General features: G+C 33.7%; 1 protein-coding gene across 1 annotated transcript in view; it reads left to right on the top strand.

The window, feature by feature from the left end:
* Positions 1-1953: 1953 nt before the first annotated feature.
* The window catches only part of LOC106834108 (natural killer cells antigen CD94-like), a 51638-nt gene continuing 30354 nt past the window's right edge, over positions 1954-23237 (top strand). Inside the window, exons 1-2 of the mRNA XM_044775122.2 lie at positions 1954-2108; positions 5066-5158. Coding sequence (XP_044631057.1) covers positions 2096-2108; positions 5066-5158 — 106 coding nt within the window. The 5' untranslated portion in view covers positions 1954-2095. The remainder of the gene's footprint in view (positions 2109-5065; positions 5159-23237) is intronic.

Genomic DNA, 23237 nt, shown 5'->3' with positions numbered 1-23237 from the left:
TCTTTTCATTTCATTCATGTCTTCTATTTTGCTACTTTGGATTACATGAAATAAATATTCCTTTATCTGAGTTGAACTTAAAACTATTTTTTACACTCCTTTCATAATTTGTATAAATTTTGTATGTGTGTGTGTGTGTGTGTGAGGAAGATTAGCCATGAACTAACATCTGTTAGCAATCTTCCTCTTTTGGATTGAGGTGCTGAGCTAGCACCTCTGCCAATCTTCCTCTATTGTATGTGAGATGCTGCCATGGAATGGCTTGACAAACAAAGCTGGGTTCATGCCCGGGATCCGAACCTGCCAACTCCAGGCTCCCAAAGCAGAGTGTGCAAACTTAACCACTACACCACCAGGTTGGTTCCATAATTTGTATGAATTTTAAACAAATTCATTTCTTTTACTTAGTAGCAGTTTGCTTTATTCATCAAAGCAATGCAAACCAAAACACAACAGCGGCTTTTATCAGGGACATCTTGGAAGAGAAGCGAGCATTTTTTTTAAAAAAAGAAATTTCTTCAGTTGAATAGAAAGAAAACTCTCTTCCAGTGGTGAAAAGCATAAGCAGAGAAGTGGTAGCTCTAAGACGTCGTTTGAAAAATCTCTCTGAGTATTTATTATGACAAAACCATCAGAGGAAATAAGGCTCTGGATTGTATGTACTCAAAGTGTAGTGTCAAATAAACAAAATGTACTTCAAAAGTAAATAAGGAAATTTAAGAGTTCATTTTTATTCAAGAAATATTCTTCAAGGAGCTACTCTGTATAGGAAACTGTGGTAAGTACTGAAAATTCAGAATGCATATGACATAGTAATTGCCTAAAGTCTAGGCTACTTGGCAAAGTGATCATTAATTAAAAGATACATATCCACAACAACAACTTATTAATGAGGAATGAATATTATAATTAGGGAGAGGTTCAGAATATACATAATATAAGTTAAATACAGGGTGGCTAAAGTTTAGAAATATAGATAATATTTTCTTTTACTTTTTGAAGATTAACTTGGTTGATTACTTCTGGGTTGTGCTAAAGTTACAGGTTTATAAATAAAAACCAGAGATGAAAATCATTGCAGGCAAATCACCACTGATGCATGTTCAGGAATTGATGGAAATGTTACATTATTATACTACATTTGTTCCTAATTTGCATAACACATTGCTAATAAGGAAGAACACGGTGAACAAATCATGTAATATTGTTGTATTGTAAAGTGATGGCAACAAACCATTAGTATATAACTTTTCTTATGTTTCCAGATGTGGGGGCTATGTTGTATATATAATATAAAACATATTTCCTAATATACCTTAAATATTTGATCATCATTCTTTTATTCATTCATTGAAATAAAAGAAAGTTGTGTGGTTTTCTTCCCAATAATTTAGCAAAGTAAAACATATGAACAATTGCTCTTATAAAATGACAATATTTCAGTATTTGTAATCTTTTCTCTGGCTAATTAAGAGATTATTCTTCTCCCGACTTCTCCCACAGTTTGAATTTATAATTTTTTCTATGTTTTCTTCATTATCTCTGTCTGTCCCAAGGTGGGAGGTGCTGTCCGGCAGAACATTCTTCCATCCTCTTAGTTCTCGCTTGGATTTCCTCTAAGGCAACACTAGGGAAAGATGAGATCTCTACATGGAAACTACATTGCGAAATGATTACAGAGATTCCGAGCTAACCCGCTCACAACTTTGACTAGATTATTTCCCATTCTTTTCTATTTCTTCTCATTCTTTTCTTTTTATTCCTGCTTTCTTTCTTCTTTCCTTCTTTACATTATCTAGTTATCTATGGTAGTATTTTTTCCTCCATTTATCAGTCAAAACTATTAACCTCACAGGTACTTGTTCTTCTCCTATGCCCTAGAGTGAAGAAAGGAGAAGAGGTCCTTTTAAAAAAGCGTACACATATATAAGAATTCTGACCAGAACAGAAACTTTCAGAATGTCTCTGAAATGTCGATAGATCTCCTATTCTATTGCTGAGAATATTTTCAGTTGTTCCGGACATCAGCTCTTTTCCTCCTGTTCAGCCTTCATTAGAGAAATGAACCACTCTCAACTCCATTTCTGATGAAACCATGGAATTTTCAGGTAAGGTCAAAGGTGTCATCAGCTACTACTTCTATAGATTTTGTTAACATCCTTAATTCTATCTGATGGAGATTGATATTTGAAATTCAAGAACAGTGGAGGAAACTCAGAACGATTGAACTTTAGGGAAAGGAATTGAATCTCCCCAATTACAATATTTTCAAGTTGAATTGAGTTAAATTAAAAGCAGGTCATTGAGTAGAAGAATTTCTATTCTGGAAATGGAACAATGCTGTGCCCTCTAAGGTTTCTTTCCTTTAGAATGGAACAAAGTGAATTACAAGGACTGAGGAAAGTGGAGAAGATATAAGTTTACCTCTTTCTTTCTTTAGAAATAACATTATTTTTGTGAATGTTTAGTGTTATAATTTATAGTTAGACTTTATTCTTAGTTATAAACTATAATAATCTAGATAGAGAATTTCTTGTACTGTGGAGGTATATAGACAAACTACAGTATGAGATTTCTTTTTTCCTTATATGCTGAAATTTTTTAAAAGATGAACACTTTGTATTTTAGTGTAGGAACAAAGCCATTCAAGGTAATCAAGCTATTCTTCCTCAGACACTTTGAAACAGAATTAATTGCCACTTCTTTTTAATTTTCCTTCTTTATAATTGTTTCCCTTAATAGAACATTAATTTTTTCCCTTATTCAGTTGTTCAACAATTGTTTATTTAACATTTACTATATGCAGTGCATTATAATTGTTATTCAAAATATGAAGGTAATTAAGCCACAGACTCTTCCCTTAGGGAGCTCAAATTTCAGAGGGCAGACGTGCCTACAGATAATTGAAATGCAGTGTGAAAACCTAAGTATTTGGGTCATAATTAAGGTGCACTGAGAACACACAGGAGGGGTGGAGTTCACTCTGCTGAGGCACAGGGAAGACTTTTCAAAGGAATCCATTCAACTGGATTTGGAGGAAGAGAATGTATTTCATTCAGGACGATTATAACAAAAATGCATAATTTTCCAGAGACTTTGCACTGCTGCAAAGTAGGATATTGGGCATTGCTGGAGGAGCTGTGAATAGGGACAACCAGCTTGGTGTTTAGCCAGAATAAGCAAATAAAAGCAATTATCTAAAGAAGAGCTGTGAGAATGAATACTGTAGAAAGATCAAAAAATATCTGAAAATTCCTGCTGAGGCCCAGACTGTTTTTCTTTTCTTCTTTGATGCAAGTCCCAGAAACTCATCTCTCTTTCTTTTCCTATTTAAAGTCATTACTGCCTATGATATCCCTTCTTATCACCACTAACCCAGACAAATACCTCAGGGGGAATCTTTTTAACTCTATCGTTTTTATTTCCTCAAAGGAAACTATTATGGTTCCTTTGGTTTTATGGTTGTTTTTTTTAAACTGATAATTGCTACAGATAAACTAGCAGAAGATAACAATGCCAAACAAGTAATGTAGTATAAGATATTTCTTTATCACTATATACTGTGGTGTATAGTTTCTCATTCCTTTTCTGAAAAGTAAAAGAGCCCTCTTGGATTCATTACTTTTACATTTATTTTGCAGTGTAAACAGTAAGTCCTCAAAAATTTGTTGATGTCTGTTTAAGTCTTGTGGTAGCCTTAGCACTGGGTGTCAGAGACTGTTGGCCTATCCATGAGCCATTCTAAATCACCTATTCCCCTGCCATTCCCACAAGTTACTCACTATCCCAGCTCCCTTTGCAGCTAGAGTGGCCATGTGGCCCACCTTTGGCCATTGAAACTTAAGACAAAGTTGGCTACAGGAATTCTGGAAAGGCTTGCATTGCCTCTATTCTCTTTTTGTTTCCTTGAATACTGACAAGTTATCTGGAGCTGTGGCAGCTCTGTTGTGGCCTAGAGGTTATCAACATGCCCAAGGACAGATTAGAAAGATTTAGAGAGCCAATGGTGTGGATGTTGTCAAACTGTTGGACCAGCCCTTAGTCTCTTGCTCTCTGGATTTTTTTTTTTAAGATGTTTATTTTTGTCTTTTTCTCCCCAAAGCCCCCCGGTACATGGTTGTATATTCTTAGTTGTGGGTCCTTCTAGTTGTGGCACGTAGGATGCTGCCTCAGCGTGGTTTGATGAGCAGTGCCATGTCCATGCCCAGGATTCGAACCAACGAAACACTGGGCCGCCTGCAGCGGAGCACGCTAACTTAACCACTCGGCCACGGGGCCGGCCCCGATCTCTGGATTTTTTAAAATATATGTCCAGATTTATGTCTGTAAACCGTTTCCCCACGGTTGTTCTCAATTTCAATGGGCTCCTCATCACACAGAAGAGGGTATTCATACTGAATTAAAAATAAAAGCAGGTTGTTTGACAAGTGGGAATGAAGGGCCTTTGGAAAAATAAGATGGAGAAATCAGAATAGGTCTGGATTTATTATCATTGTAGCTATTAATTGGCTTCTTATAATCTGGCATTGCAGTATAAGAGGATGTGCTGTACTACAAATCAAGATGGTTTAAGATTAAAAACAAAACAAGCAACTTTTGTGATTTGTGCTTGAAATATAAGAGTCTGGTATCTCTCAGGCAGCCAAGACGGCAACTTCTTAGTTTGCTTTTTTCCGATAGCTTTGGTTTTATGTATTCAGGCCTGTTATTTCAATCTTTTTTTTCTGATCATAGTAGGAGAAGATCCTCTTTAAAATGATAATCATTTGTCTTAACACCTTATAGTTTTACTCTCCTCAAATTAAATGATTTCTCCATCCATCATTGGCACAGCAGCATCCCTTAGCCTACAAAAGACCACAATTGGTGGGAAACTCCAATATTAACTTATAAAAGATTCTTATAAAAGAGGGAAAAAATCTGCTTACATGTGATTTTTATTGACAGCTAATTGCCATATGTTGTCTGGATGTATGAATTGTAATGATTTTTTTTTTCTTGAACGGTTGTGGAGGAGGTTCTCCTTTCGCCATATCTTATCTCAATACATTTCTCTCGTCTCCAGAAATGACTGAGAAGACTATTTACACAGTGGTGGAATCTCATACCAAAAGGAAGAAAATACAATCCAGAACTCCTAACAAGAAATATGAGTATGGTAAGCATCTATTTTCAAAGAACCATGGGTTTGAACGGGGTCTTAAACGTCCGACAATCCAAGGAATTTGTAAATTTCTCTTTATAACTTCCCTGCCAAGTGATTACCTACTACGTTTGAACAACATCCTGGGAAATGTAACTCATTTTTTCCCAAGGTCATCAGTTTGCAGACTTTAACTGGAATATTTTTCTTTATTCTGAATCAAAATATTTCTTCTTGCGTCTGATATGCACAAACACTACTTATAAGCCTTTTAATGGTGAAGAAGAAGTAATTCTCATAAGATGCCTAATGACTTCTGAGGCTGAGTCCAACAGCTCAGAGCAACAGATCATCATCTCTTCTTGGGTCTGAGCATTAATTATAGTGCAGAAACTACACGAAAAGTCATCTTGTTTTATTTGACAGAATCAATATATGTTCTCTATTTAAAAGTTTTTTGTTATTTAGGGAGATAAATACTAATGTCAGAGAATTGTGTATATGCAGTATAGAGTAATGTATGGGCCCTTTTCGCCATTCTTTTTTCTTCTGACTCTCCTCAGTAGTCCAAGTGAATACCCTGTGCTGGGCCATGTTTCCTCCATTAACAGATGGCTGGACCAGTAGAAGAAATGAAAGAAAATCTCTTCGCTTTCATGGCTTTGGGGAGCTTGTGGAAATTCCTTGCATATAAAAAGTCTGGCTTGTAATTATTTTTGCTCTTGTAGTTATAGCAATTGTAAAAAAAATCAGAGAAAATAAAAACATTCTGTAATTTGTCGGGTGGTATTAGGAAGGGGGGCTTAGGATAAGCATGAATCGTGTAGTTCCACTTTAATGATTTATTAGATGTTAAAATTCTGCACATTAGCCATTTATTCTTAGATATTGTAGGAAGTCATTATTTGTTGATACATATTTATATAGACATATAAAGTAAGGGCAGACACGAGGCAGGGACTGCAGCACATGCATAGTAGGTTACCATGAAAAAATTTTCTTAAACTCATCTTTTTCAATGTCTTTCATTGGGCAGTGTTCCACATCACACTGCAGCCATCTGCAAAACTTTTATGTTTCTGTAATTTTGTTTTGACCTCGATAACTAATATTTGTTTTGTTTGAAACACTGTTGCAATAACACTTTTAATTTATACATTAATGTCTTTCATCTGCTTATCAAACCGACAGACTCTTACTTTAGTTTGATCACAAGTTGTTTGCTGCAGGTCAACTATATTTCAGGTGCTGTGCTAGGTGCCGGTATACCAAGAAAATATTGTGTTTCTGCTGTTGTTTATTGCAATGCTTTCTTCCATTCGACTAAAAACTCCTCAAGAACAGAAACTAAGCCCAAACACCTATCATGGTGCATCTGAGATCTAAAAGGAGGCCAGTGTGGGAGGAGAACACCAGGAGTGGGGAGAGTGACAGAAAATGAAAAGAATTTAGAGGTTCATCTAAAGTTCAAAAGGAAGTCATTAAAAGCTTTTAATGGAGGAAAGAAAGAACCAGGGCTCTTTAGAATTTAGCTGATTTCATGTCTTCCAGAGGGGAAAATTAAGGTTGGACCAATACCGTATTGTTATTGGCAAACAAGGAACATTTAAGACAACGTAGATGATGTCAGGTTGAAGGGGGCTTTTTTGGAGGAAGTTGTAACACTTTGAGCAATAATAATAATTAATCAAAATAAAGTAACTTAATTTTATTAGGTTAAATGTGTTAATATATCTAACTGAATTTGTTTCCTCTTTTTAAATATATGTGTGTTTATAAAGTATAGAGGGGTATTTCTTTTAAGTGTATACGTAAAGACAAGAAAATATTAGGAATTGTAAGTCAAATAGTCCAGAAAAAGCAGAACCAAAAACAGGATTATCATATACAATAAGAAAGTAGAAAGGGGAAAAGAGAGCTCAATAGCACGATTTAAAATGATGACTTAGGCAAATGTCTTAAAAAGGGAGCTTGCTACAAAATCTTGATTCCTCTTTTCCTAGGATATAGAATTTCTAAATGGCCCTAAAATTTAAACAATACAATAAAGCTTACCTTACTAGTAACAGTGCTAACAAATAATATCAATATATACTAATGATAGGATAATACGTAATGAAATGTTGGCTAAGTTAAACTTAAAACACACATATTTTATAATAGGGATTTTAGGTTATAAAAATCCAACATATGTTAAAGGTCAGAATTTAAAATGTCCTACTTTTTCCGGCTTTATTGAAAAATATTGATATGCATTGTATAAGTTTAAGATGTACAACATGATGGTTTGATTTACAAATATTGTGAAATGATTCCCACAATAGGTTCAGCTAATATTCATCATCTCATATAGATACAATAAGAAGAAAAGCAAAAAGAAAAGTAAAAAGGTTCCTGTGATGAGAACTCTTAGGATTTCCTCTCTTAACAACTTTCCTATATGTGATACAGAAGTGTTAACTATAGTCATCATGTTGTACATTACTTCCCTAGTACTTATTTATCTTTTAACTGGAAGTTTGTACATTTTTACCGCTTTCCTCCAATTCCTCCTCTTCCTATCCTCTGCCTCTGTTAACTACAAGTCTGATCTCTTTTTCTGTGAGTTTGGATTTTTTTAGATTCCACATATAAGTGAGATTATTTAGCATTTGTCTTTTTCTGTTTGACTTATTTCACTTAGCATAATGCCTTGAAGATCCATCCATGTTGTCGCAAATAGTAGGATTTCCTCATTTTTTATGGTTGAATAATATTCCATTATTGTATGGAATGGTATACAGTTGTATATAGCAGTATACATTGTGTAGAGTAGTCCCCCCTTTTCCAGAGGAATATGTTCCAAGACTCCCAGTGGATGCCTAAAACTGAAGATAGTAGTGAACCCTATATATACTATGTTTTTTCCTATACATACATATATATGATAAAGTTTAATTTATAAATTAGGCACAGAAAGATTAACAACAACTAACAATATAATTTATAAATTAGGCACAGTAAGAAATTAACAACAATAACTAACAATAAAATAGAATAATTATAACAATACACTGTAATAAAAAGTTACCATAGATCTTAGCAACCTCAGTGTATGAATTTTTTCCTTATTAAGTTGAGAACTTTCACCTTTTCACTTAAAGGAAGCACTTCACTGCTCCTCTTTGGCGCATCTGAATTGCCAGTGTCACTACTCTTGTGCTGTGGGGCCATTAGTAAGTAAAACAAGCGTTACTTGAACATAAGCACTGCAGTAGTCATCTGATAAAAGGGATGGCTGCTAGATGACCAAGGGGTGGGTAGCGTGTGCACCATGGATATGCTGGACAAAGGGATGATTCATGTTCAGGCTGGGATGGAGCAGATAGCATGAGATTTTTATCACGCTACTCAAAAGGGCACACACTTCAAAACGTATGAATTTTTTATTTCTGGAATTTGTCATTTAATACTTTTGCACCGCAGTTTAGTACCGGTAACCGAAACCGCGGAAAGCAAAACCTCGGATGCAGGGGGACTACTGTATATACACCACGACTTCGTTATCCATTCATCTATTGATGGACCTTTAGTTTGTTTTCATATCTTCACTGTTGTAAATAACGCTGCTATGAACGTGTGCGTGCAGATATATTTTCAAGTTAGTGTTTTTGTTTCCTTTAGATATATTCCCAGAAGCAGAAAGGCAGGATCATCTGGTGGTTCTATTTTTAATTTTTTGAGAACCTCCATGCTGTTTTCAATATGGGCTGTAACAATTTACAATCCCCACCAACAGTGCACAAGTGTTCTCTTTTCTCCACATCCACTCCAGGATTTATGTCTTCTCTTTTTGAGACTAGCCATCCTAACATCCTAATGAGGTGATGATATCGCATTGTGGTTTTAACTTGCATTTCCCTAAAGACTAGTGATGTTGAGCATCTTTTCATGTCCCTGTTGGTCTTTTCTATATCTTCTTTGGAAAAATGTCTATTCAGATCCTTTGCCCAGTTTTCAGTTGGATTATTTGATTTTTTTTGCTATTGAGTTGTATAAGTTCTTTGTATATTTTGGACATAACCCCTTATCAGATATATGTTTTGCAAATATTTTTTTCGCATTCTGTAGGTTGTCTTTTCACTTTATTGATAGTTTCCTTTGCTGTGCAGAAGCTTTTTGATTTGATACAGTCCAACTTGTTTATTCTTGATTTTGTTGCTTGTGCTCTAGGGGTCATAGCCAATAAATCATTACCAAGACCCCTGTCAGGGACCTTTATTCCTATGTTTTCTTCTGGGAGTTTCATGATTTCAGGTCTTACATGTAAGTCTTTAATCCATTTCGAGTTAATTTTTGTGAGTGGTGTAAAATAGGGGTCCAGTTTCGTTCTTTTATGTGTGAGTATCCAGTTATACCAGCACCATTTTTTTTAATTTTTATTTTTTGAGGAGGATTAACCCTGAGCTAACATCTACTTCCAATCCTCCTCTTTTTGCTGAAGAAGATTGGCCCTGAACTAACATCCATGCCCATCTTCCTCTATTTTATATGTGGGATGTCTACCATGGCATGGCTTGATAAGTGTGGTGCATAGGTCTACACCCGGGATCTAAACCAGCAAACACCAGCCTGCCAAAGTGGAACGTGTGAACTTAACTGTTGCACCACCGGGCTGGCCCCATCACAGCACCATTTATTGATGAGACTGTCTTTTCTCCATTGAGTATTCTTGGCTCCTTTGTCAAACATTAGTTGACCATATATGCTTGGGTTTGTTTCTGGGCTCTTGCTTCTGTTCTGTTAGTCTATTTATCTGTTTTTAGGCCAGTACTATACTGTTTTGATGACTATGACTTCATAGTATAGCTTGAAATCAGAAAGTGTGATGCAACCTGCTTTGTTCTTTTTCAGTATTTTTTTTTGGCTATTTGGGATCTTTTGTGGTTCCATATAAATTTTAGGAATGTTTTTTCTACTTCTGTAAAAAAGTGCCATTGTCATCTTGGTAGGGATTGCATTAAATCTATGAATGGCTCTTGGTAGTATTGATGAAATATCCTATTTTTGTAACAAATAAAGTTTAACTCTACAACAAGAGCTAATGTAAAATGACCTGCAGCTTGAGTTAAGTCACTGCGGGAAAAGCAAACATGTCCCAAACTGTGACTAAACGTCAGATGTTTGATAAACAGTTTACTGAAATATTTTGCTTTTTGGTCTAGGTTGATCACTGCGAGCTCAGGAAGGTATCGAAGGACATAGTAAAGCAACTATTGGAAAGCACAAGTATAATTACAGCCTTAGGGAAGTATAAAAAATTATAGGAATAGCAAATGAAATTTAAAAACTGTTATACCTTAGGATAGGTTTAAATAGCTATAGCTATAAATAGAATAGCTATAGATTTTGTAATAATTTTATTTGTGCATATTTGTTACTTAAGGTGTTTGCATGAGCTATTTCTGTGTAATGAGTTACCCCACAGCTTAGCTCACATTTCTCTGGGTCAGTAGCCAGGCGTGGCTTAGCTGAATGACTCAGGGTTTCTCACTGCAGCTGCCTGTAGGGCGTGGCCCAGGGCGGGGGGCTCATCTCAAGGCTTCATTAGGGAGGATCTGCCTCCAAGCTCACTGTTGGCTGGTCTCAGGCCCTTACTGATTATTGACAGGAGAATTCAATTCCTTGCCCCGTTGGCCTCTCCATAGGGTTTTTCATATCATAGCAGTTTGTTTGCTGTTGGGTAGAGAAGAGATGGAGAGAGAGATGGAAACCAGCTCACACTCCTGGAAAGAGGATTACACAATGGCATGGACAGCAGGAGGTGGAGATGATGATTGAGGTCATTTAAGAAGCTCCTCACACATTTAGATATTACGCGTTTTGCAAAATAAGGATGCTTCCAATTACAAATATTAGTAAATATTATTTTTCACTGGCAAAAGGCTTTGAACAAGTTTTTAAGATGTTTGCTTTTATGTATCGCCATTAAGCAATGAACTTCTTGAGGTCGTGCACTGTGACTCCTCTCTGACTTCAGCACTTAATAGAATAGCCACCATGCGGGAGGTGCTCAGGAAATTCAGGTTGAATAAATGAATTAATAAGTATAATTTGTAAGCTTTATTTTATGATTAGTGAGGATGTTTAGCAATCCAAACAGCAAGAGCGCTTTTTGAAAACTTATGGGACCTATGATAGTTGCTGCCACTTTATAAATTTAATTTCGCTTACTACAGTTTCCAAAGGATCATTCGCACTTCTGATGTAATTTTGTACTATGGCCACCAGATGGCACCACTACACACACCAAGCTCTCAAATCAAAGCTTTTAAATTGAAAAATGACTTGCTCATAAAAGTAAAGTAATAAGTGTATTTTCATAAACTGCTACTGAGATTCTTAGCAGATATTACTGCAGATAAATTTAGCAAAATATATTTGTAGTCTTAAAAATGGTAGTACTTTTTGAGGTAAGGATTCTACTAGTAGAAATCTATCTTCAGAAAGTAATATATGTGAACAAAATGCTACACACTTAGATTTTTACCTCAGCGTTGTTTGAATTGCCAACTACTATGGAAAATTTGTGTCCAAAAATAGTGTAAGGGTTAAATGCATATGATAGAACCATACAATTGAAAAATATGAAAACTTTAAAATTAATGAAATATTCAATGACATGAGAAAGCCTTGTGACACAATGTTAACTGAAAAAAATTGGATTATAAAATAATGTATGATTCCTCCTATGTACAAAATATGCATAGAAAATACGCTAAGGATACATATTGAATTAATTTTATAGGGAGACTTTAAGGTGTTTTTCTTCATGTTTGTCCTTGTGGCACCAATTTCCAGCAGTGACTAGCTGGAAATAAAGCCTTACGTTATTAATAAAAAGAAATCAAGTGTGACAACAACATAGCAAGGGAATAAACTGTTTGGTGCTTACCGTAACTGAAAATTCTTTGTCTTCTACTATGCTAAGCCATTAAAATATCCTTTTATTCAATATTTATCCAGTGGTTTTTATATGCCAAACATTGCACGGGGTGTTGGTGATAAAAAAGTGTATAAGACACAATTTCTGCCATTAATGAACATATGGTCAACTTAGAGAGATATATAAACAAATATTTTGTAAAATAATATGACAGATGCAATGACAAAGACTAATAATACCTTTATCTCATTTAAGCGTCTTATAACAAATTTGACATGCAAAACAAAATGTTCAACATTCTTAAATGCATGACAATGTGCAGATAAAATATCTGTATCACACAATTAAAATTTATGAGAATTTTTATAATATATAAAAATGCAAAGGAGAAAATTTTTACCATCTATAATAACTTAAGAATTCTTTCCAACTCCTTTCTAGTCACTATGTTTTTTAAAAATACGTTATAGATTCTTTACAAAAATTAAAATTGCAGATAAACACAAAGAAAAAAGTTAAAAAAATTCGAAAATGTTATATACCACCTAGAAATAATCATTGTAAATATACAATCTATGAACATATAATGGTGGTAGAGAATGCGTGACCAGGGACAATTGGGTTATTTCCTGCTTTTATGCAGAGATAGATAAATAGATAGATACATAAAGGGTAGAAATGCATTTAGCAAAATAAGATCTTACCATACTTGCAATGCTTTAATTTTAAAACAGTATTAAATTTTATTTTGGCAGGATCTAGAAGAAGATAGAAGATTGGAAATTATCCTAAAGAATTAATACTTCAAATGCATGCTTCTTTAATATAAGATATTATTTCCCAGATTTTTCCTTTTAAGGTTAAGAGAAATTATTATTTAAAAAACATGTAGAAATCATTAGGCTTTTATTCTTTTAAGTATATGTTTTAATTTCATTTATTTTTATTTTATTTAAAAACAATTCCCCCAGCTTTATTGAATATAATTGAGAAAATTACATACATTTAAAGTGTACAATGTGATGATTTATTAGACACATATATTGTGAAGTAATTTTTTTTCTCGAAGATTGGCACCTGAGCTAACGACTGTTGCCAATGTTTTTTTTTTCTTTCTGCTTTTTCTCCTCAACCCTCCCACTGACCCAGTACATAGTTGTATATTTTAGTTGTGGGTCCTTCTAGTTGTGGCATGTGGGACACCACCTCAGCATGGCCTGATGAGCTGTGGCACCTCCAGCCCAGGATCCTAACCTGCGAAACACTGGACCGCTGAAGTGGAGGGAAGGAACTTAACCACTTGGCCCCGGGCCCTGCCCCTTAGGTCTTCTGACCACCACTCTTTCCACTAAATCCCACTGAAGGTTAAAGGTGATCCAACAGCCAGGATTACATTGTGTGTTGATAAAATAAGATTGATCAATAATCACTGACGAGCAGTGCCATGTCCATGCCCGGGATCTGAACCAGTGAAACCCTGGGCCGCCGAAGTGGAGTATGTGAACTTAACCACTAGGCCATGGGACCGACCCCTGAAATAATTTCTACAGTCAGATTAATTAACACATCCATCACCTTACATAGCTCCCTTTTCTGTGTATGTGTGAGAATGCTTAAGATCTATCCTTTCAGCAAATTTCAAATATACAACACAGTATTAGTGACTATAGTCACTGTGCTGCATATTATTTCCTCAGAACTTATTCATCTTAAAACTGAAACTTTGTATGCTTTGACCTACATACCCTCATTTCCTTCACCTCCCAACCCATGGCAACCATTATTCTACTCTCTGTTTCTATGAGTTTGACTTTTTAAAATCTAGGTGCTACGTATAAGTGATACTGAAAAATACTTGTCTCTGACTTATTTCACTTAGCATAATGCCTTCAAGTTTCATCCAGGTTGTCACAAATGGCAGAATTTCCTTCTTTCTTATGACTGAATAATATTCCATTGTATATATGTACTACATTTTCTCTATCCATTCATACATCAACAGACACTTAGATTGTTTCCATATTTTGGTTATTGTGAATAATGCTGTAATGAATGTGAGAGTGCAGAGATCTCTTTGAGATACTGATTTTATTTTATTCAGCTATAGACTCAGAAGTTGTATTGATAAATCATATGGTAGTTCTATTTTTAATTTTTTGAGCAAACTCTACACTGTTTTCCACAGTGGCTGCACCAATTTACATTCCCATAAATAGTGTACAAGATTTCACTTTTTTCGACATTCTCACCAACATTTATCTCTTGTTTTTTTCATGATAGCAATTCTAATAGGTGTGACGTTGATATCTTATGGTTTTGATTTGCATTTCCATTATTATAAGCGATGTTGAATACCTTTTCATGTACCTGTTGGCCATTTGAATACCTTTTTTGGCAAAATGTCTATTCAGTTTCTTTGTCCACTTTTAAATTGAATTATTTGTTTTTTTGCTATTAAGTTTTGTGAATTCATTACATGTTTTTGATATTAACCGCTTATTAGATATATGGTTTGCAATTATTTTCTCCCATTCTGTAGGTTGCCTTTTCATTTTGTTGATTGTTTCCTTTGCTGTGCCAAAACTTTTTAGTTTGATGTAGTCTCCATTGTCTATTTTTCTTTTTGTTGCCTATGCTTTTGTTGTCATATCCAAAAAATCATCGCCAAGACAATGTCAATCAAGGAGATTTTCCCCTATGTTTTCTTCTAGGAGTGGTACAATTTCCAATCTTACATTGAAGTCTTTAATCCATTTCAATTTAATTTTTGTGAGTGGTATGAGATAAACGTCAAGTTCATTCTTTTGCATGTTGATGTCCAGCTGGGAAAGCACCGTTTGTTGAAGAGACTATTATTTATCCCTTGTGTGTCCTTGGTGCCCTTGTCAAAGATTAGTTGACTGTATAAGTGTGAGTTTATTTCTGGGCTCTCCATTCTGTTCCATTGATATATGTGTCTGTTTTTTATGTCAGTACCATATTGTTTTGATTATTTAGTTTTGTAATATAGTTTGAAATCAGCAAGCATGATGCCTCCAACATTGTTCTTCTTTCTCAGGATTGTGTTGGTTATTCAGGGTATTTTTTGGTTCCATACAAATTTTAGGATTGTTTTTCTCTATTTCTGTGAAAAAAATATTGGAATTTTGATAGGGATGGCATTGAATCCATCGATCACTTTGTGTAGTATGGGCATTTTAACAATATTAATTTTTTCAACCCAAGAACACAGAATATCTTTCATTTGTTCGTGTTTTCTTCAATTTCTTTCATCAATGTCTTACAGCTCCCAGTGTAGAGAACTTTTACCTCATTGGTTAAACTATTCCTAAGTTTTTTCTTCTTTTTGATGCTACTGTAAAAGGGATTGATATTTTAATTTCTCTTTCAGATAGTTTTTGTTAGTGTATAGAGTGCAACTGATTTTTGCATGTTAACTTTGTATGCTGCAATTTTACTGAATTAATTTATTCGAACAGCTTTTGGTGGAGTCTTTAGGAGTTTCTATATAAACGATTATGTCATCTGCAAACAAAGACAATTTTATTTATTCTTTTCTTAATGTTACCTTTATTTCTTTTCCTTGCCTAATTGCTCTGGCTAGGACTTCCAGCACTATTTTGAATAGAAGTGGTAAGAGTGCCTTGTTCCTGATCTTAGAGAAAAGCCTTTTAGCTTTTCGCCATTGAGTGTGACCTTTGACCTCTCTTACACCTTTTATTTTGTTGAAGTATATTCCTTCTATACCTAATTTGTTGAGAATTTTTATGATGAAAGGACATTGAATTTTGTCAAATGCTTTTTCTGTATCTATTGAGACAATCATATAATTTTATCTTTATTCTTTTAATGTAGTATATCACATTTACTGATTTTCGTATGTTGAACCATTCTTGTATTCCAGGAATAAATTCTACTTGATAATGTTGTATGATTCCTTTAATGTATTGTGGAATTCAGTTTGCTAATATTTTGTGGAGGATTTTTGACTCTATGTTTATCAGGGATATAGGCTTGAAATTTTTCTTGGTAGTGTCTTTACCTGGCTTTGAGATTAGGGTAATGCTGGTCTAATAAAATGAGTTCTGAAGTCAGTCTTCCCTTCTCTTCAATTTTTGGAAGAGTTTGAGAAGGACTGATATTAATCCTTCTTTAAATGTTTGGTAGAATTCACCAGTGAATCCATCTGGTCCTTGCCTTTTCTTCGTTGGGAGATTTTTGATTACTGATTCAATCTCCTTACTAGTTACATGTTGGTTCATATTTTTTATTTCTGCTTGAATCAATTATGGTAGTCTGTTATAGGAATTTATCTATTTTTCTAGGTTATCCAATTGGTGGTGTATAATTTTTCATACTAGTCTCTTATGTAGTATCAATTGTCTCCTCTTTTTTAATAATTTTATTTATTTGGGTCCTGTCTCTTTTTTCCTTTTCTCTATTTCATTTATTTCTGCTCTGATTTTGGTTATTTCCTGTCTTCTGCTAACTTTGGGCTTAGTTTGTTCTTTTTCTTGTTCCTTGAGGTGCAAAGTAAATTTGCTTATTTGAGATCTTTATTTTTTCTTAATGTAGGCATTTATTGCTATAGACTTTCCTCTTAGAACAGCTTTTGATGCATTCCATAAATTTTGGTATGCTGTATTTCTATTTTTGTTTATCTCAAGATATTGTTTGTGTTCCCTCTTGATTTTTTAAGATCCATTGATCATTCAAGAGTATGTTGTTTAGTTTCCACATATTTGTGAGTTTTTCACCTTTCCTCTTGTATGGTATGATTTTTAGTTTCATAGCATTGTGGTTAGAAAGAATAGTTGATATATCAATCTTCTTAAATTTGTTCATACTTGTTTTATGACCTATCATGTGATCTATCTTGGAGAATGTTCTGTATGTGCTTGAGAAGAATGTGTGTTCTGCTGCTGTTAAATGGAATGTTCTGTATATACCTGTTAGATCCTTTTGGTCTAAAGTAAGGTTTAAATCCAACATTTCCTTGTGATTTTCTGTCTGGATAATCTATGCATTGTTGAAAGTGGGGTACTGAAGTCTCCTAATATGATTACATTGCTGTTTATTTTTGCCTTCAGATTTATTAATATTTGCTTAATATATTTAGGTGCTTCGAGGTTGGGCACATATATATTTATATGCGTTATATTCTTTTGTTGAATTGACCCTTTTATCATTATATAATGAGCTTATTTGTCTCTTGTTATAATTTTTGACTTAAATTTATTTTGTCTGATACAAAAAATAGCTGCTCCTGCTTTCCTTTGGCTTCCATTACATGAAATATCATTTCCAACCTCTTAACTTTGATCTTGTTTGTGTCCTTAAAGCTGAAGTGAGTTCCTTGTAGGCAGCAGATAGTTGAGTCTTGTTTTTTCCCATTTATCCACTTATGTCTTTTGATTGGAGAATTTAATCCATTTACATTTATAGTAATTATTTATAGCTAAAGACCTACTATTGCCATGTTGTTAACTGTTCTTTGACTGTTTCAGGATTCCCTTGTTCTTTTCTTCCTCTCTTGCTGTCTTTCTTTGTGATTTGATGATTTTCTGTAGTAAAATGCTTTAATTTCTTTATCTTATCTTTTGTGTATCTACTATAGGTTTTTGCTTTGTGATTACCATGAGGTTTACATAAAACATCTTATATTTATATTCATAATTATCTATTTTAAACTGATAGGAACTTAACTTCAATTGCACATGAAAACTATACCTTTTTATTCACCTCTCCACATTTATTTTTGATGCCACAATTTATATCTTTTTATATTGTGTATCTATTAACAAATTATTGTAATTATAGTTATTTTTAACTTTTTTCTTTTAGCTCTTATACTAGAGTTAAGTGATTTACACACCAACATTACAGTATTGGAGTATTCTAAATTTGACAATAAAAAGAACCTGCCCAGGACTGAGAATAGACCGAGAACTTAGAATTTCTACTTTCTCTAAACACTGTCATACTTCATGTAACAAACAAAAAGTCTACCTCTGGGGGAGGGCAAGGGCAAGAGTTTTGAGAGAGATCCTCTTCCGGGTGCAGGTGTACATGGCCTACTGAAGTCCAAACACTCAGAGACAACTTCCAGATCCCCAAATCTCACACTAAGTGCTAGGTAGTAGCAGCACATCACTAGAAGAAGCTGACGTCTGTGGTGTACTGAATAGACTACAGAAACAATGAAACATAAACCAACTCAAGGTCCCACACTAGTAGTCTTACCGGAGAAGTGATGTCTCCATTTCTGGCCACACATTCAATGTTTGCCATTCAATAAAAAATTCTTAACACAAATGTGCAAAAAGCAAGAAAATGACCCATTGTCAAAAGATAAAATAGCTGAAATATGCTCAGCTGTGTTCAAAATGTCGTATTTATCAGTGAGAAACATTTAAAATAACTTTTTTAAATGTCAAAAAAAGCTAGTGAAAAATTAGTGGAAAGCGTGCATGAACATATGGGGAAGTTTCATCAGAGAAATGGCAACCATATTATAAAAAGGCAAATGAAAACACCAGGGACAAAACTATGATATCAGAAATACAGAATTTCTTCCTTAGGCATATCAGAAAACTGGGCACAAGATAGGGAAAAAAATTCCAGTAAATTTGCAGATAGTTCAACATAAATTATCTCAACTGGACCATAAGAATAAAAAAAGAGTGAAAATTAATATAACATTGTCTAAGAACCTTGGGACAATAAGGAGGATATATTTCTCATATGAAACTGTGCAAACAATAAGATGATAAAGTGATATCTTTGCAATAGTGACTGAAAGAAAATTCTGTTAACTACTATGGGATAAAGAAGAATATTATGTGATATTGAAGGAATTGATGCAATAAGATGGCGTAACAATTGTAAATGTGCATACACTTAATAACAGAACTTGAAAATACATAAAGCCAAACCTGATAGAATTGAAAGGAGAAATAGGCAAATTCTCAATTATAGTTGGACATTTCAACACCCTTCCCTCAGTAATTATCAGAATATTTAGACAAAAATCACTAAGGATATAGGAAATATAGAAGAGCACTAGCAACCCAATTGACCTAACTGACGTATATAGGTCACTCCACTCAACAATAGAACAAAACATTCTTTTCGAGTGCCCATGGAACATTCACCAGGATAAACAGTATTTTAGCCCCCCAAAAGTTCACAAATTTAAAATAATTTAAATCATACATAGCATGTCCTCTGACCATATTTAAATTTATTTAAAAAATTAACAACAGAAATATAACTGGAAAATCCCCGAATACATAAAAATTAAAGTGCAGTTATGGATAACACATAGGTCAAGGAAGAGATCACAATGGAAATTAGAAAATATTTTGAATTGAATGAAAAGGAAAGCACAATATAGCAAAATTTGTGACACTAGCTTGAGCAGTGCTTAGAGGCAAATTATAGGATAAAATGCTTCTCTTAAAAGAAAAGAGAAGTCTGAACTCAATTATCCTAGCTCCCCCCTTTAGACTTATAAAAAATAAGAACAAATTAGAATCAAAGCTAAAGCAGAAGAAAGGAAATAATAAGGATAAGAGCATAAATCTAGGAAATAGAAAACAGAAAAATATTAGAGAAAAATAAATTAAACCAAAAACTAATTCTTTTTTTTATTGAGGTATAATTGACATACAATATGGTATTAGTTTCAGTTGTACAACATGATAACTACATATTTGTATATATTGCAAAATTATCTGCACAGTAAGTCTGGCTAACATTTGTTGCCATACATAGTAACAAATTTATTTTCCTTATGAGAACTTTTAAGATCTACTCTCTAAGCAACTTTCAAATATGCAATACAGCTTTATTAATTATAGTCACCATGCTGTACATTACATCCCCATAACTTACTTATTTTATAACTGGAAGTTTGTAACAAAAGCTAATTCTTTTAACATATCAGCAAAAGTGATTGTAACCTCCAAAGTGAGAAAACACAAATTTCAGTTACACAGATGCTACAGACATTTAAATCATAATAAGAAAATATTATAAACAACATTCTGCTAATAAATTTAGCATACATAAACTATACAAATTTCCTGAAAGACATACTCCCAATGTCCACTTAAGAAGCAATAGTTAATCTAAGTTCTATATCTCTTAAAGTAATTCAATTTCTAGTTTAAAAATCTTCCTATGAGGAAAACTCCACGTTTTATTGATAAATTCCATCAAACACTTAAGGAAAGCATAATACCAATTTTACATAATCCTTCCAGATATTATATGAGGAAGGAATATATTGCAACTTATTTTATTACACCAGCATTACTCCAATATAAAAACCAGACAAAGACATTTGAAAGAAAAAGATACAGATCACTATTCCTCCTGAATATGGAGAAAAATTCCTTAACAAAATATTACTAAATCAAATTCAGCACATGAAAATGATTAATACATCATGATAAGTTGGAATTTATCCTAGAAATTCAAAGTTGTTTCAACTTTTGAAAGCTGATTAATATAATTAATATAATTCACTCTTTCAATATGCCAAAAAAGAGTAACTATATTCAACTTAGTACATGCACAAAAATACATTACGAAATTCAACATCCATTCTTGACAAAACTTCTTAGAAAACTGTGAATCCTACATCATTTTCCTCAACCTGCTAAAGAACATGTACAGAAAACCTCCATCCCACATCATACTTAAAAGTGAAAGACTGAATGCTTTACCCTAAGACTGGGAATAAGGATATCCACTCTCATTACTTTTTTTAAATGTTGTACTGAAGGCTCTAGCCAGTGTAGTTAACCAAGAATAAGAAATAAAATGCATACAGATTAAAAAAATAAAATAAAATTTTATTTATTTGCAGTTGATCTGATTGTATATGAAGTATTTACTCAGTCTATGAAAAGCTGTGATAACTAAGTAATTGTATCAAGTATATAGGATATAGGCAATGTATAATTGTATTTTTATGTATGTGTGGTAGACAGTCTCTAATATGGCTTCCTGTGATTCCTACCTTATCTTCTTTTTGCCCTTGTGTAATATCACCTTGAGTGTAGATTGGACTTTGTGACTACTTTCTAAGAACAGTATGTGGCAAAAGTAATCATATGTCATGTCTTTGATTTGGTTACAAAATGACTTGGATTTTCTTTCTCACTCTTACTCACTTGCTCTGAGAGAAGCCAGCTGCCATATTGTGAGCTATCCTATAGAAAGGCTCACATGGCAAAAAAATGATGACATGTTTACATAAACCTTAATTAGAAAATGGTTAAATGATTTAAATAGATATTTTACCAAACAAATATACAGATGACAAAAAATACTAAAAAATAATTGTTCATTAGGGGAATGCAAATTAAAATCACAATGAGATGCTATGCAAAAATTAAAAGGATGGATGATACCATGTGCTGGTGAGAATGTGGAACCTATGAAAACCTTCAGAGGAATGTGAAATGGTACAACCACTTTGGAAAACAAGTTGCAATTTCTTATAAAGTTAAATATACACCTAACCATATGACCTAGAAATCACACTCAGGTATTGACATAATAGAAATGAAAACATATATCTACACAAAGCCCTATCACATGAATCTTATATCTTTATTCATAATCACCAAAAACTGGAAGCAGCTGAAATGTCCACCAACTAGTGAATGGATAACAATTGAACAATTGGTATGAATAACAATTCATACAATAGACTTTGAATTGTTGATTTCAAGTTCTTTGGATAAATACCTAGTAGTGGGATAGCTGGGTCATATGGTATATCTATTTTTAATTTTTGAGAAATCTCCATAATGTTTTCCATAGTAGCTGCACCAGTTTGCATTCCCACCAGCAGTGTTTGGGGGTTCCCTTTCCTCCACATCCTCTCCAACATTTGTTCTTTTTTGTCTTGGTGATTATAGCCATCCTAATGGGTGTAAGGTGATATCTTAGTGTAGTTTTGATTTGCATTTCCCTGATGATTACTGATGTTGAACATCTTTTTATGTGCCTATTGGCCATCTGTATATCGTCTTTGGAAAAATGTCTATTCATATCCTCTGCCAATTTTTGATTGGGTTGTTTCTTTTTCTGTTGTTGAGTGTTGTGAATTCTTTATATATTTTGGAGACTAACCCCTTGTAGGATACATGATTTGCCAGTATTTTCTCCCAGTTGGTGGGTTCTCTTTTCATTTTGTTCCTGGTTTCCTGAGCCTTGCAGAAGCTCCTTAGTCTGATGAAGTCCCACGTGTTAATTTTTTCTTTTGTTTCCCTTGCCCAAGTATCTTTATCTCTAATTTCAATTTATCTTTTCTTGTATGAGTACCGAATAATTTTATTTATTGACAAAATGGTAAGCACACAGATGTTGCTCTGAATGTATTTATTCAATTATTATTTATATAGCGAATCAGACAGTTTCTGCTCTGATGGAGTTAATTTATATTTAGAGAGACTCATAAACTCTTCTTATATCTTTTAGGACTTTATTGAAATGTTTTCTTTTCAAGTGAGATCTCCTATTACTACCCCCAAACTCTCTATCACCTCCCCCAATATATTTTTCTTCTTAGTCTTTAAAACTGCAATTTAATATGCACTTGACTTGTTTTCCATCTTACTACAATATAAACTTCTTGAGCATAGAGATATTTATTTACTTGCTATATTTGCTGACTGCTGTATTCCTAGCTTCTAGAACATAGCCTGGCATAAAATTATGTGATCAGTAAATATATATTAAATGAATGAATTAATGACTGTGCTGCTTTCATGAAGAAAGAAAAATAATTTTTAGATCTGCCTGCGAGAATTATACTTTTTAAGTTAAAAATCCCTTAAAAATGTGCATCCCAATTCTTAAAATAAAATTGGCCAGAATTCTGAGAGAAATGTAAAATTTTCTACCTTTTTGTGTTATGCCCATTTTCATAGCTCAGCAATAGTGGGTCATAGATTCAAATGGACCAGTTGAACACAGGATCTTATTATGTGATATTGTGCGGACTTTAAATGTCCCCAATATTTTACCTATGGTGTGAAGGGAGAACAACCTACATGTGACTCTGAGAGGAGACTTCCTGTGCAGGGGTTAGCTGGAGCATCACAGAGCAATTAGATTCTCCTTTCTCTATTCATATTGCCTCTTTGCTAA

This window comes from Equus asinus, chromosome 22, assembly GCF_041296235.1.
Source record: "Equus asinus isolate D_3611 breed Donkey chromosome 22, EquAss-T2T_v2, whole genome shotgun sequence".
Classification (NCBI taxonomy): domain Eukaryota; kingdom Metazoa; phylum Chordata; class Mammalia; order Perissodactyla; family Equidae; genus Equus; species Equus asinus.
This window is presented reverse-complemented; position numbering and strand designations above follow the sequence as displayed.